This window comes from Anomaloglossus baeobatrachus, chromosome 5 (genome assembly GCF_048569485.1).
Source record: "Anomaloglossus baeobatrachus isolate aAnoBae1 chromosome 5, aAnoBae1.hap1, whole genome shotgun sequence".
Taxonomy (NCBI): domain Eukaryota; kingdom Metazoa; phylum Chordata; class Amphibia; order Anura; family Aromobatidae; genus Anomaloglossus; species Anomaloglossus baeobatrachus.
The window spans coordinates 306,969,888-306,984,105 of record NC_134357.1 but is presented as its reverse complement, the minus strand read 5'-3'; the positions used below and the strand labels follow the sequence as shown (position 1 = coordinate 306,984,105).

Genomic DNA, 14,218 nt, shown 5'->3' with positions numbered 1-14,218 from the left:
GTTTTTTTTGCTTCTGTGCTTATGGGTGGTGGCACGGTTCCTATTAACCCTATGGTGGTGCCGTCCTTACTAGCGTTGTTTCTCAGCTCAGTAAGTGACACATCGCTAGAAGCAGGGTCTCGACCTGTACATTATGCGGCTCTCAGACGGGGTAGCGAAAACCTGGTGACAGAGTTCTTTTAACTCCAAAACAGTACAGACAACTCAGGTATGCTACCAACTGAATGCATAGCTAGTGGAAAAATTGACAGAAAAGGAATGATGGTTAAAAAAAAAAAATATTTTTTTTATATAATTATATATATATATATTAATAAAAAAAAATACGTCAGGTAATTTTTATTTGTTGCCGACCATTATGCATTTTGTTTTTGCAAATATAATTGTAAATGCACAGCTAGTGTGACCCTAGGATATCACAGCCAGCTCTGTCTGTACACATTCATTTACCTGGGGGCTTTATTCCAGCAGCATCTCGTAACAGGTTGTAGTTGGGAACCCAGTTTTGGTGTCGAACGTCACCATGGCGTCCTACTACTTTTATCCATTCAGGGTTTTCGTTCAGCACCTTGCCAGTAGTGGTTGTCCATTCCTTTCCTAGCCCCCCGACATACAAGAGTTCATCCTTTACCGCCAGCCACTCCGCTTTAAAACCTGCAACATTATAAAGTGAGAATGTGAGGGGTTTTATTATATTAGAAGCAATAAAAAATGTAAAATGTTAGTGGGAGCATTAGTACAAAACTATCCACCAAACTAGGTACATGGGCACGGAGAGGCCTTTGTGTGATCGTCTTCTGTGGAGACACCTTTGTGACAACCTCTGGAAGTGGATTTGGCAGAAATGATGATATAACTACTTCGGTTATGTTCACACTGAGAATTTGTAGCTGATTTTCTGCATCAAAAAAAGCTCTGCTTTTTTTCCATTAATTTGAGGGTGAAAATGTTGCAAAAATGCTGAAAGTATTGACAGGCTACAGATTTGCTTTAACCCCTTAACGACTGCAGGCAGTAATTTTCCGTCATAGCGCTCACAGTGTTAATCTCGGCACACATCTCAGCTACTTTATACAACTGACATGTCTGCCTGTCAGGCACGAGCGGAATCGCTATCCGCCCGTGCCTTTTAACGCCTTAAATGGAGCTGTCAAATAATATAAGCAATCATTATAGCCCCCTAGGGGTACAAGTAAAATGAAATAAAAAAAAAAAGAAAAAATGTAGTGTGAACAAGGAACATGTCTGCCGTGACTGTTGGGTAATGGTCATATTTTTATGTATTAAGGTATTTATAGGACTGCCCAGGCAACAGATAATTATGTATGTAATATGTAAGTACGAGTTGAAATTGAATTATAAACGTTACATAACTCTTTACTATACAGGGATGAAAAAAAGCTTGTACAGGACATTTACAATGATGGCCTGTCATGGGGCGAAAGACAGGACTGGGACACCTAAGCTGACACTCAAGACTGCATACCCTGCGCTATCCCTCAGCTCAGAGGTACGCTTGATGGTAGCGAGGTCCCCAGCATGTCCCTGACTCCTATCCTAGCCCTGATTTAATTCCCCTCCCCTACCTCCACCTGAGGGATGAGCTGGGAACGTAAACACAAACCCCTCAACTAGACACGGACAGGGTAAAACAACAACTCGTACACACGGCAACCACACAAAAAGGAGCCACTAAAAGTGCACAAGGGGAAACAACATAAAAGGGGGGGGAAGAAAACAGACTACTGGGAAACTTCAATACCGTACAATCCGCACACCACAAACTGCTGCAGCTTGCACCAGTGTTGCAGCCAGCAAAGCAAAACAGAGAGGGTTTCTCAAGCTCTTTTCTCCTCCTGGCCAAGCTTCCAAATGAATGAAAATAACCGGCACCCTCTGCTAGAATTGTGGTCCAAACCGGAAACACCTGACCAGGAGTTAGAAGCTACTAAAAGGTAAACTGACCTTAACCCTCTCCTCCCCAAAGGAAAGGAAATTCATTTAATCAGCAGTCTCACAAGGTAAAGGGAGACCCATACCCAGAACATGTCACAAAACTCCACAACAGAAAGAACACTGACAATATCCTTAGGCTAAGTCAACAATATCAGATTGGTGGGGTCCAACACCCAACGATCAGCTGTTCCCAGTGCTGGCAGCGAACAGATATGATCAGTTGCGGTGTTGTACAGCACAGCTCCATACACTATATAGTGGCTGCACCAGGTGCTGCACATTTGGCCCCTAGTAGGAATAGGGATGGTCCTGTAGTCCCCTGCTGTGGTCACAATAAAGATGAAAGCTGCACTGTACCGCTCCACAACAGTAGCACCATCATCCGAGCAATGGCTACAAATTGGACCATCATCTCATTTACATTTGCTTTCATACTAGTTGTGTGTCACACACCCATACAAGATGAGTGGCTTGCTTTTGTCATCTTTCTCCTTATATTGGGTAAGACCCTATTTGCGCTGTTTTTAAAGTTTTATATACCTTGTGTAAATCAGAAATATGGCGTTAAAACAACATTTTAGTGGTAAAAATGTAAGTTATTTTTCTTTAGTGCACAATAGAACAAAATTGTGACACCTGTAGTGTCAATATGCTCACTGCACCCCTAGATGAATTCATTGAGGGGTGCAGTTTGTAAAATGGGGTCACTTGTGGGGAGTTTATGCTGTTCTAGAACCTCAGGGGCTCTACCAATGTGCCATGGCATCCACAAACCATCCCACCTAAATCTAAACTCAAATATGGCACTCATTCCCTTCCTCACTTTGTAGTGTGCCTCAAAAATAGTTTTCGACCACATATGGGGTATTGGCAAAATCAGGAGAAATTGCACAACAAAGTGTATGGTCCTATACCTTCTGTTAGTGAAAATGAAGTTTTTGAAGTTAAAGCAACAGTTTTGTGGTTAAAAATGTATTTTTTCATTGCTCAACGACATATAAAATTGTGTGAAGCATCTGGAGGGTTCAAGGTGCTCATACAACAAATTGTATGGTGCATTTTATCTTGTTACCCTTGTGAAGAAGGGAATTTTGTTACTTACCGTAAATTCCTTTTCTTCTAGCTCTTATTGGGAGACCCAGACGATTGGGGTATAGCTACTGCCCTCTGGAGGCCACACAAAGCACTACATTAAAAGTGCAAGGCCCCTCCCCCTCTGGCTATACCCCCCCGTGGTATCACGGGTTCTCCAGTTTTAGTGCCAAAGCAAGAAGGAGGAAGCCAATAACTGGTTTAAACAAATTAACTCCGAATAACATCGGAGAACTGAAAAACCGTTCAACATGAACAACATGTGTACCCGCAAACAACAAAAAAACATCCCGAAGGACAACAGGGCGGGTGCTGGGTCTCCCAATAAGAGCTAGAAGAAAAGGAATTTACGGTAAGTAACAAAATTCCCTTCTTCTTCAGCGCTCTATTGGGAGACCCAGACGATTGGGACGTCCAAAAGCTGTCCCTGGGTGGGTAAATAAATACCTCATGTTAGAGCTGCAAAACAGCCCTCCCCTACGGGGGTGTCACTGCCGCCTGCAGGACTCTTCTACCTAAGCTGGCATCCGCCGAAGCATAGGTATGCACCTGATAATGCTTGGTGAAAGTGTGCAGACTGGACCAGGTAGCTGCCTGGCACACCTGTTGAGCCGAAGCCTGGTGACGTAATGCCCAGGACACACCCACGGCTCTGGTGGAGTGGGCTTTTAGCCCTGAAGGAACCGGAAGCCCCGCAGAACGGTAGGCCTCTAGAATTGGTTCTTTGATCCATCGAGCCAGGGTGGCTTTAGAAGCCTGCAACCCCTTGCGCGGACCAGCGACAAGGACGAAAAGTGCATCGGCACGGCGTATGGGCGCCGTGCGGGAAATGTAGATTCTGAGTGCTCTCACCAGATCTAGCAAACGTAAGGCCATTTCATACCGGTGAACCGGATGAGGGCAAAAAGAAGGCAAGGAAATATCCTGATTAAGATGAAAAGAGGATACGACCTTAGGGAGAAACTCCGGAATGGGGCGCAGCACAACCTTGTCCTGGTGGAACACCAGGAAGGGAGCCTTAGATGACAGAGCTGCCAGCTCAGACACTCGCCGAAGCGATGTGATTGCAACAAGAAACGCCACTTTCTGCGACAGCCGAGAAAAGGAAACTTCCTTCAGAGGCTCGAAGGGCGGCTTCTGGAGAGCAACTAGTACCCTGTTCAGATCCCATGGATCTAACGGTCGCTTGTACGGGGGCACAATATGACAGACCCCCTGCAGGAACGTGCGCACCTTAGGAAGACGTGCTAGACGCTTCTGAAAAAACACGGATAGTGCCGAAACTTGCCCTTTAAGGGAGCTGAGCGACAAGCCCTTTTCTAACCCCGATTGCAGGAAGGAAAGAAACTTGGGCAATGCAAATGGCCAGGGAGACACTCCCTGAGCAGAGCACCAGGACAAGAAAATCTTCCACGTTCTGTGGTAGATCTTAGCCGAATTCGACTTTCTAGCTTGTCTCATTGTGGCAATGACTCCCTGAGACAATCCAGCAGATGCTAGGATCCAGGACTCAATGGCCACACAGTCAGGTTCAGGGCCGCAGAATTCTGATGGAAAAACGGCCCTTGGGACAGTAAGTCTGGTCGGTCTGGCAGTGACCACGGTCGACCGATCGTGAGATGCCACAGATCCGGATACCACGACCTCCTCGGCCAGTCTGGAGCGACGAGTATGACGCGGCTGCACTCGGATCTGATCTTGCGTAGCACTCTGGGCAAGAGCGCCAGAGGTGGAAACACGTATGGGAGCTGAAACTGCGACCAATCTTGAACCAAGGCGTCTGCCGCCAGAGCTCTTTGATCGCGCGACCTCGCCATGAATGCCGGGACCTTGTTGTTGTGCCGGGACGCCATTAGGTCGACGTCCGGCACTCCCCAGCGGCGACAGATTTCCTGAAACACGTCCGGGTGAAGGGACCATTCCCCTGCGTCCATGCCCTGGCGACTGAGGAAGTCTGCTTCCCAGTTTTCTACGCCTGGGATGTGAACCGCGGATATGGTGGATGCTCTGTCCTCCACCCACATTAGAATGCGCCGGACTTCTTGGAAGGCTTGCCGACTGCGCGTCCCTCCTTGGTGGTTGATGTATGCCACCGCTGTGGAGTTGTCCGATTGGATTCGGATCTGCTTTCCTTCCAGCCACTGTTGGAAGGCCAGTAGAGCAAGATACACTGCTCTGATCTCCAGAACATTGATCTGAAGGGTGGACTCCTGCGGAGTCCACGTCCCCTGAGCCCTGTGGTGGAGAAATACTGCTCCCCACCCTGACAGACTCGCATCTGTCGTGACTACTGCCCAGGATGGGGGCAGGAAGGATCTTCCCTGAGACAATGATGTGGGAAGGAGCCACCATTGTAGAGAGTCTTTGGCCGTCTGGGAAAGCGAGACTTTCCTGTCCAGGGACGTTGACTTCCCGTCCCATTGGCGAAGAATGTCCCATTGAAGTGGGCGCAGATGAAACTGCGCAAAGGGAACTGCTTCCATGGCTGCCACCATCTTCCCTAGGAAATGCATGAGGCGCCGCAAGGGATGCAACTGGCCCTGCAGGAGAGATTGCACCCCTGTCTGTAGTGACCGCTGCTTGTCCAGCGGAAGCTTCACTATCGCTGCTAGAGTATGAAACTCCATGCCAAGATACGTTAGTGACTGAGTCGGTGATAGGATCGACTTTGGAAAGTTGATGATCCATCCGAAAGACTGTAGAGTCTCCAGCGTAGCATTCAGGCTGAGTTGGCATGCCTCCTGAGAGGGAGCTTTGACCAATAAATCGTCTAGGTAAGGGATCACCGAGTGTCCCTGAGAGTGCAAGACTGCTACCACCGCCGCCATGACCTTGGTGAAGACCCGTGGGGCTGTCGCCAGACCAAATGGAAGAGCTACGAACTGAAAATGGTCGTCTCCTATCACAAAACGTAGAAAACGTTGATGTTCTGTAGCAATTGGCACGTGGAGATAAGCATCTCTGATGTCTATTGAAGCAAGGAAGTCTCCTCTGGACATTGAGGCAATGACAGAGCGGAGGGTTTCCATCCGGAACCTCCTGGCGTGCACATGCTTGTTGAGCCGTTTTAGGTCCAGAACAGGACGGAACGAGCCGTCCTTTTTTGGAACCACAAAGAGATTGGAGTAAAACCCTTGCCCTTGTTCCTGAGGAGGGACTGGGATAACCACTCCTTCCGCTTTTAGGGAATCCACTGCCTGCAGCAGAGCATCTGCTCGGTCTGGCCGTGGGGAGGTTCTGAAGAACCGAGCTGGAGGACGAGAATTGAACTCGATTCTGTACCCGCGAGACAAAATGTCCGTCACCCACCGGTCTTTGACCTGTGACATCCAAATGCCGGAAAAGCGGGAGAGCCTGCCCCCGACCGGCGATGCGGAGGGGGGGGGCTGGAAGTCATGAGGTAGCCGCTTTGGAAGCGGTACCTCCATTTGCTTTCTTGGGGCGTGTGTGAGTCCGCCACGAATCTGAGTTTCTTTGCGTCCTCTGAGTCCCTTTGGACGAGGTAAATGGTGTCTTGCCCGAACCTCGAAAGGACTGAAACCTCTGCTGCCACTTTTTCTGCTGAGGTTTGGGTGTTCTGGGTTGTGGTAAAGAGGAGTCTTTACCCTTGGACTGCTTAATGATGTCAGCCAATGGCTCGCCAAACAGTCTCTCTCTAGACAAAGGCAAACTGGTTAAACATTTTTTGGAACCAGCATCCGCTTTCCAGTCCTTTAACCACAAGGCTCTGCGCAAAACTACCGAATTGGTGGACGCCATTGAGGTGCGACTGGTAGATTCTAGGACCGCATTGATAGCGTAAGACGCAAACGCCGACATCTGCGTGGTAAGGTGCGCCACTTGCGGCACTGCTGGATGCATGATAGCATCCACTTTTGCTAAGCCAGCTGAAATAGCCTGGAGTGCCCAGACGGCTGCGAATGCCGGAGCAAACGACGCGCCTATAGCTTCATAGACAGATTTTAACCAAAGGTCCATCTGTCTGTCATTGGCATCTTTAAGTGAAGCGCCATCCTCCACTGCAACTATGGATCTAGCTGCAAGTTTGGAAATCGGGGGGTCCACCTTTGGACACTGTGTCCAGCGCTTGACCACCTCAGGGGGGAAAGGGAAACGCGTATCTTTAGATCGTTTAGAGAAACGCCTTTCCGGGTGAGCGTCGTGCTTCTGGATTGATTCTCTGAAGTCAGAGTGATCTAACAAAGCACTCAATTTACGCTTGGGATAAAGGAAGCGAAACTTTTCCTGCTCCGCAGCCGCCTCTTCTGCTGAAGGGGCTGGGGGAGAAATATCCAACAGCCTATTGATGGCTGAGATAAGGTCGTCTACCATGGCATCCCCATCCGGGGTATCCAGGTTGAGAGGGGTTCCAGGAGTGGATTCCTGATCACTCTCATCAGACACATCACAGGGAGACTGATTGCGCTGAGACCCTGAGCAGTGTGAAGACGTCGAGGGTCTTTCCCAGCGAGCTCGCTTAGGGTGGCTGGGGCCATCATCTGAGTCATAATCCTCGGCCTGTGAAGCCGGGGACCCCCCTGTGGGCTGTATACATTCCAAGTAAGGGGGACCTGAGGACAGAGGCCTCGCCGTGCCCAGAGACTGAGCCCCATGCATAGATTGCAAGGTCTCAAGGATTTTTGCCATAGATACAGACATATTATCTGCAAAAACTGCAAAGTCCGTCCCTGTCACCGGGGCAGAACTTACAAGCGTCTCAGCCTGGGTCGCTACCTCTCCTGACTCCGGCTGGCGAAGCAGCACCGGGTCGGAGCATTGCACACAATGGGGGTCATCAGAGCCTGCTGGTAGATTAGCCCCACATGCAGCACACGCAGTATACACAGCCCTTTTTGCCTTGGCCGCCTTGCGTTTTGAGGATGACATGTTGCTGCTTCCACAGAGCGATCTGGGATATGCAGCCAGAAGCGCACCTCACAGTGCAAGAAATACAATATCTATATAACTGTATCCAGTACACTGATACACAGTGAGGCACTAGAGGGACCAGCACAGAAAAAACGCTTACCGCCCGCTTAAAAAGCGGGTGTGTGGTCGCCAGATAGCCCCTAGTCCAGGTCTCCCAGAGCCTTGCGTCCTTCCTCCAGCCAGGCATGCATGTAATGGCTGCCGGCGTCTCGAGAGAGGAAGGGGGGCGGGCCCTGGGCGTTCCTGGCCAAGAGCGGGAAGCCTGCTTCCCTCTGTGCCTAGTGTGAGGGCTGGAGCATGTAAATCAGGCTCCAGCCCTCGTCGCTGCTTGCGAACAGCGTCTCTCCCCTACCCTGAATGACAGGGTGGGGGCGGGAACGAAACGGAGCTGCCGGCGTCCTAGGCCCAAAAAGCCGGGGACTAAAGTTATAACCGCCGCCGCCGTAAAAGCGCGGACGGCGGATCCCCGGCGCACCACAAGTCACAGCAGCGCCGCCCGGTCCAGAGGGGGTCGGCGCTGCGTTCCCATACACAAAACATCCCCCAGTAATCTGTAGGGACACTAACTCCAACATTGCGGTCCCCGGCGCACTACAACACCCAGCCAGCCCGGAGTGTGTCTGTGCCTGCCGGGGACACAGAGTACCTGTAAGATGCAGGGCCCCTGACCTCCTTCGCACACAAAGCTAAAACTGGAGAACCCGTGATACCACGGGGGGGTATAGCCAGAGGGGGAGGGGCCTTGCACTTTTAATGTAGTGCTTTGTGTGGCCTCCAGAGGGCAGTAGCTATACCCCAATCGTCTGGGTCTCCCAATAGAGCGCTGAAGAAAATGCAAAATTTGGGGGCTAAATATAACATTTTTGTAGGAGAAAGTAAAATTTTAATTTTTTTCCATACACATTGCTTTAGTTCCTAGGGAAGCATCTAGAGCAGAGGTCTCAAACACGCGTCCCCTCAGGCTGCTTCGTGCATCCCCCAGGCCCGTGTCCCTGTTAACTATCGCGGCCGATGCAGGGGCCGCAGCCATGGTGCCCTGGTACTTAAGGACCCATGACGTACCCAGTATGTCATGGCGAAATCGCAGCCCCGGAGGCTGTGATTGCTTTGAAAATACCTTAGATTTGGAGAGGACGGGACCTCTGCCTAACCTTAGGAGGGGTGGTGTCTCCTCCCCGGAGCTACGGAGGCTGTGATTGGCTGACGAACGCCGCTCAGCCAAATCACAGCCACTGTAATGTTTCAACCATTGAAAATGGCTGAAACATTGAAATCCAGCCATGATCAGTGCAGCTGTAGCACTGATCATTGGCTGGAGCTGGGTGACCTCTCTTTCACCCGCCCCCAGCTCTGATTGGAGAGACCGGCCTTGTGACCGATCTCTCCAATCACTGTGGATTTGGGGCCGGAGACCACGCCCCTCAGCTTCACAACGGCGTCTGTGGAAGCTGAGGGGAGCGAACGGTAAGTTATATAGCCACTGCCCCCTTTCAGCCGCCGCCACCACATTACTATAGGATGGGGACTGGGATGGGCACAGTACTACAGGATATGGACATTACTATAGGATGGGGACAAGGCTGGACACATTACTACAAGATGGGCACATTATGATAAGATAGGGACAAGGCTGGGGACATTACTTTAAAATGGGGACAAGGTGGGCACATTACTATAGGATGGGGACATTACTATAGAATGGGACAACTATAGGATGGGGATAGTACTAAAGGATAGGGAGATTGCTACAAGAGGACAAGTATGGGGAACATTACTATAAGGCTAGGTTCACATTTCCGTTAAAATGTATCAGTCACAATCCGCGGCTATGGTAAACAACGGCATCCGTATAGCGGATTCCGTTGTGTCCCATAGATTTGTATTAGTGGCGGATTGCGACTGATGACCTTGTGTTGCATCCGCTGCGTCGCGGTCAGTCGTTTTTTGACTGACCGCCGGGCGGGAGCAACGCAAAATGTAACGTTTTTCTGGCCGTCAAAATTAACGCGCCACGCAGAAATCCGTCACCATCAATCACGCTTGTAATGTATGTCTATGGTGCTGGATACCGTCGTAATCCGTCTTACAATGGAATCCAGCGCTGGATTCCGTCATGCTCTATTGAGCATGCCCAGCATGTTTGGCACACCCACTGGGCTGTCCCAAACACGACTGATCCGTCAAAAAACGGACGCACAGCGGATGCAACGGATCAATTTTTTCACAGGATTCCTGTGAAAGTAATGCTGCTTTCACACTACGTTTTTTTAACATGCGTCATGAACGTTTTTTGCTGTAAATGCGGATCCTGCTTTTACAGCAAAAAACGCATGCTAATGCATGTGTTATTTTGCAGGATCCTGTCACTGGATGTTTAGGGGCGGGCATTGGAGTCATGTGATCGGGAGTGAGGGGAACTAAACGTGCCAGACTGGGAGTTGGCTTCTTACAACTGCGGAGGTTCGTAACCAAGGTAAACATCGGGTAACTTGCTTGGATACCTGATATTTATCTTGGTTACGAGCGTCTGTACACGTAACCAACGTAAACATCGGGTAACTAAGAGAAGTGGTTACCCGATATTTACCTTGGTTACGAGTGTCCGCAGCTCTCAGGTGGGAGAGAGAGACAGGAGAGGGAGGGGGAGAGACAGAGAGAGAGAGGGAGGTATGAGAGGGTGGAGGGAGAGGGTGAGAGAGGGAGGAGAGAGAGGGACTGATCACCCGAGGCTGGTTTCTGGGCATGCTCAGTAGAGCAAGCAGGATCCTGTCTATCAGCATGCCAGCGTTCACATGCGTTTGCATGCTGTTTAGTCAGAATCCAGCAATTTGCAGTATTTGGACGCAGCTCAAAAACGCTACAAGTAGCGTTTTTGAAAAATGTTAAAAAACTGCAAGTCGCTGGATCCTCACTATAACACACGCAAACGCAGGTGAACGCATGTTAACGCGAGTCCATTGCAAATGCATTGAAATGAAAACACATTTGCACTTGATCCGTTTTTGCGTTAAAAAAACGTTCATGACGGATGTTAAAAAAACGTAGTGTGAAAGCAGCCTAATCCTGTGAAAAACACATCCGTTGCGTCAGTTGACATTTATCAAACAACTGATCCGTTGCTGACAGACCTCACAGATTTAAAACAATGGAAATGTGAACCTAGCCTATGATGGGGACAAGGCTGGGGACATTACTACAGGATGGGCACATTACGATAGGATGGGGACAAGGATGGGGAACATTACTATAAGATGGGGACAAGGATGAGCACATTACTGTAAGATGGGGAGTAGGATGGGGCACAATACTACAAGGGGACAAAGACGGGCACACTAAAACAAGATGGGGAACATTACTAAAAAACGTTGGCCAAAATTTCTATATAGTGATAATTGTAACACTATTAGTTACAAGAAAGGGATAAAATGTAAAACAAAACCCAACAAAATAAGGCATGACCTTTTTTTTACCATCAAAATGTTTTTTGGGTTTTTTTATATTTAAACAAAGAATGTGCACATTTGTTATAATAAACAAGTGAAAAATGTTCAAAATCAGTGATCCAAAAGGTGTGAAAATAAAAATATATGGTACCAATAAAAATGTCACTTTGTCCTGCAAAGAATGCGGCCCCCCAAATTATTTTTTTCCTCTGTGCGGCCCATACACCCAGCTGAGTTTGAGACCCCTGATCTAGAGGGTTAATAAACTTCTTGGATGTGGTTTTGAGCAGGATGAGGGGTGCAGTTTTTAGAGTGGTGTCACTTTTTGGTATTTTCTGTCAAATAGGCCTCGTAAAGTCACTACCAATGTGATGTGGTCCCTAAAATATTGTTTTCTCATTGTTGGAAAACTGAGAAATTATTGATAATATTTGAACCCTTCTAACTTCCTAATAAAAAATATATTTCAAAAATTGTGTTGATGTAATGTAGAAATGTGGGAAATGTTATGTATTAAGTAATTTTTTGTGGCATGACGCTCTGGTTTAAGGGCATACAATTGAAAAATTTGAAAATGACAAAATGTAATAATAATTTACCACCATCATGAAGTACAATATGTCACGAAAAACAAGCTCAGAATCACCGGGATCTGTTGAAGCGTTCTAGTGTTATTACATCATAAAGTGGCAGTGGTCTGAATTGAAAAAAAGTTGCCCTGGTCATGAAGGTGAAAACAGGCTCGGGAGTGAAGGGGTTAAGGTGTATAAGATGCATACATTATTCGGTTGGCATTTATGCATACATCAAATTCATGAGATAAACTGTAGCCTCGCCTAAGTGTATGCAGCTGGTTAGAACTAGTGTCATGTATAATGCGCATACTGCTTTGACCCAGTACAAGGCAATACGGGTGATGATGTAAAATATTGGAAGCGTCACAGAGGCCTTCTCTAACCATTGCTCACCTTTATCCACCGTGCCGTCTCCGTCTGTCAGTATGACCCATGGTACAGCTTTATTTCCATCCAACCTGTAAATGACACCTGTGCGATCGTCCACCGAATACAACTTCCCATTGAATACTACTAGTTCGGACAGTTCCATTCCTCTCCCTTTTTCTGCCAAGTGTGTTTGCAAGACAATATCCTCTTTCTCCCATTCTACCGTAACTCGGTCACCACTATTGAACAGAGTTAAATGACCTTTCTTAAGATAGCTGAACCAAGTGTGGTCTTTGGTGCTGCGAGAGTCAGTGTCTAAGTCAGCAATAACTGCGATTTGGTACCGGAGTCCATCCGGGGTCTTCAGGGGTGGAGAAAGTGGATACGTGTCATTATAGAGTTCACTTGCTAAAGACTGAGCTATCTTCCAATTGTGAGCATTCTGTAATACAGTCTTTGGGCTTGAAGATGGATGCAAGTATAGAAGCAACAGCAACAACGATAAGCCCAATATGGACACTACAATGGCACGCCAGCGTGGCCTGAAACGGGGGTCTGCAGTCTTTGTCATGGAGGCCAGAACAGGAAGACCACCCACACTGATCCGCAGGGGGCTCATAGACTCTTTACATTCCAGGAGTGTGTAGGGATTCATAAGGCATCTGTGTTGCAAGTCAGGACCTTAGTAGAAAATAAGAATCCAAGATTAATAACATGGTAAAAACAACATAACTTTCTCCACCCTGTAAACAAATATATAAAACATAAATGTTGTTTGGGGAGTTGGCCTCATTTGGCAACAGTACCTTGGTTTTCCGGCTGTCTCCAAAGCTAGTTTCCTAAAATCTGCTACATGCCAATTTTGCATTAGAGGCGCAGAAGTCACACTCCCACCTTTATATGGAACTAATATATAAAGTCCATCAGTGCTCGATTTAAAGAGTCCATCACGCCAAAAGTGCATTTTAAATGGGCCATACAGTGTTGCACGAGAAGTAGCCCCTATAACATCGCTACTCGCACTGCACAGTGCCTGAGAAAATAGGCTTTTAATTCATATACAAATGAGGAACCTACTGTGCACCCTTATCACGGCCAAGACTTTGGTGCACCGTTACGCCTCTCCTTTTGCATATCGGCGGCCTTCCCTTGCTTCCGATAGACAGTGCTTGCTTCCCAGAGGACTGTCTGGAAGCCGCCGGCGTGTGTGCAGCCCCACATGCAGAGGCTAGGAGCAATCTTTTCCCTGTCTCACTAAAGTACACTAATAAAATCCAGAATTGCAGTGAGCGGTGTCAGAAGAAATGAGACAGGGAGAAGAATACAGGCAGCATTCAGACAGTGCTCACTCTGGAAAAGTGAGCACAGTCAATCATTTGCAAAGGAAAGGCTTCAATATGCATATAAGGAGGCGTAACAGTGTACCAAACTTTTGGCAACTCCAAGGGTGCACCAAAGCCTCCTTATTTGTATATGAAGTAAAAGTTATATTCTCAGGCACTGTACCACAAACAGGTTATTATTGGGGCTATGTCCTGTACAATACTTTATAGCCCATCTAAAATGAATTTTAAGGGTGACCGGAATCCTTTAAGACATGGGTATGATGATGACGGTGAGCAATCATTAATAAAATGATTTGGTAGCAATTAGTGATGGGCAGACTCGCAGATAACCAGGATTGGCAGTCCAACTGGATTAAACAAATATAAAATTAAAAAAAAAAAAAAAAAATTGGTTCTATCCCGGAATTGATCCTGGATATCTGGCCGGACGCCAGTCCTCATATGAGTCTATAGGGACCAGAATTCAGCATGAAAAAAAATGGAGGTAGAAGGGACAGAGGAATTAGAG

At 47.8% G+C, this 14,218-nt stretch overlaps 1 protein-coding gene across 1 annotated transcript in view; it reads right to left on the bottom strand.

The window, feature by feature from the left end:
* CANT1 (calcium activated nucleotidase 1) overlaps window positions 1-14,218 on the bottom strand; it is a 36,691-nt gene that overhangs the window by 14,410 nt on the left and 8,063 nt on the right. The window contains exons 2-3 of the mRNA XM_075349680.1: window positions 12,389-13,045; window positions 451-654 (exon numbers count right to left, since the gene is read on the bottom strand). Of these exons, the coding sequence (XP_075205795.1) occupies window positions 451-654; window positions 12,389-13,019 (835 nt within the window). The 5' untranslated portion in view covers window positions 13,020-13,045. The remainder of the gene's footprint in view (window positions 1-450; window positions 655-12,388; window positions 13,046-14,218) is intronic.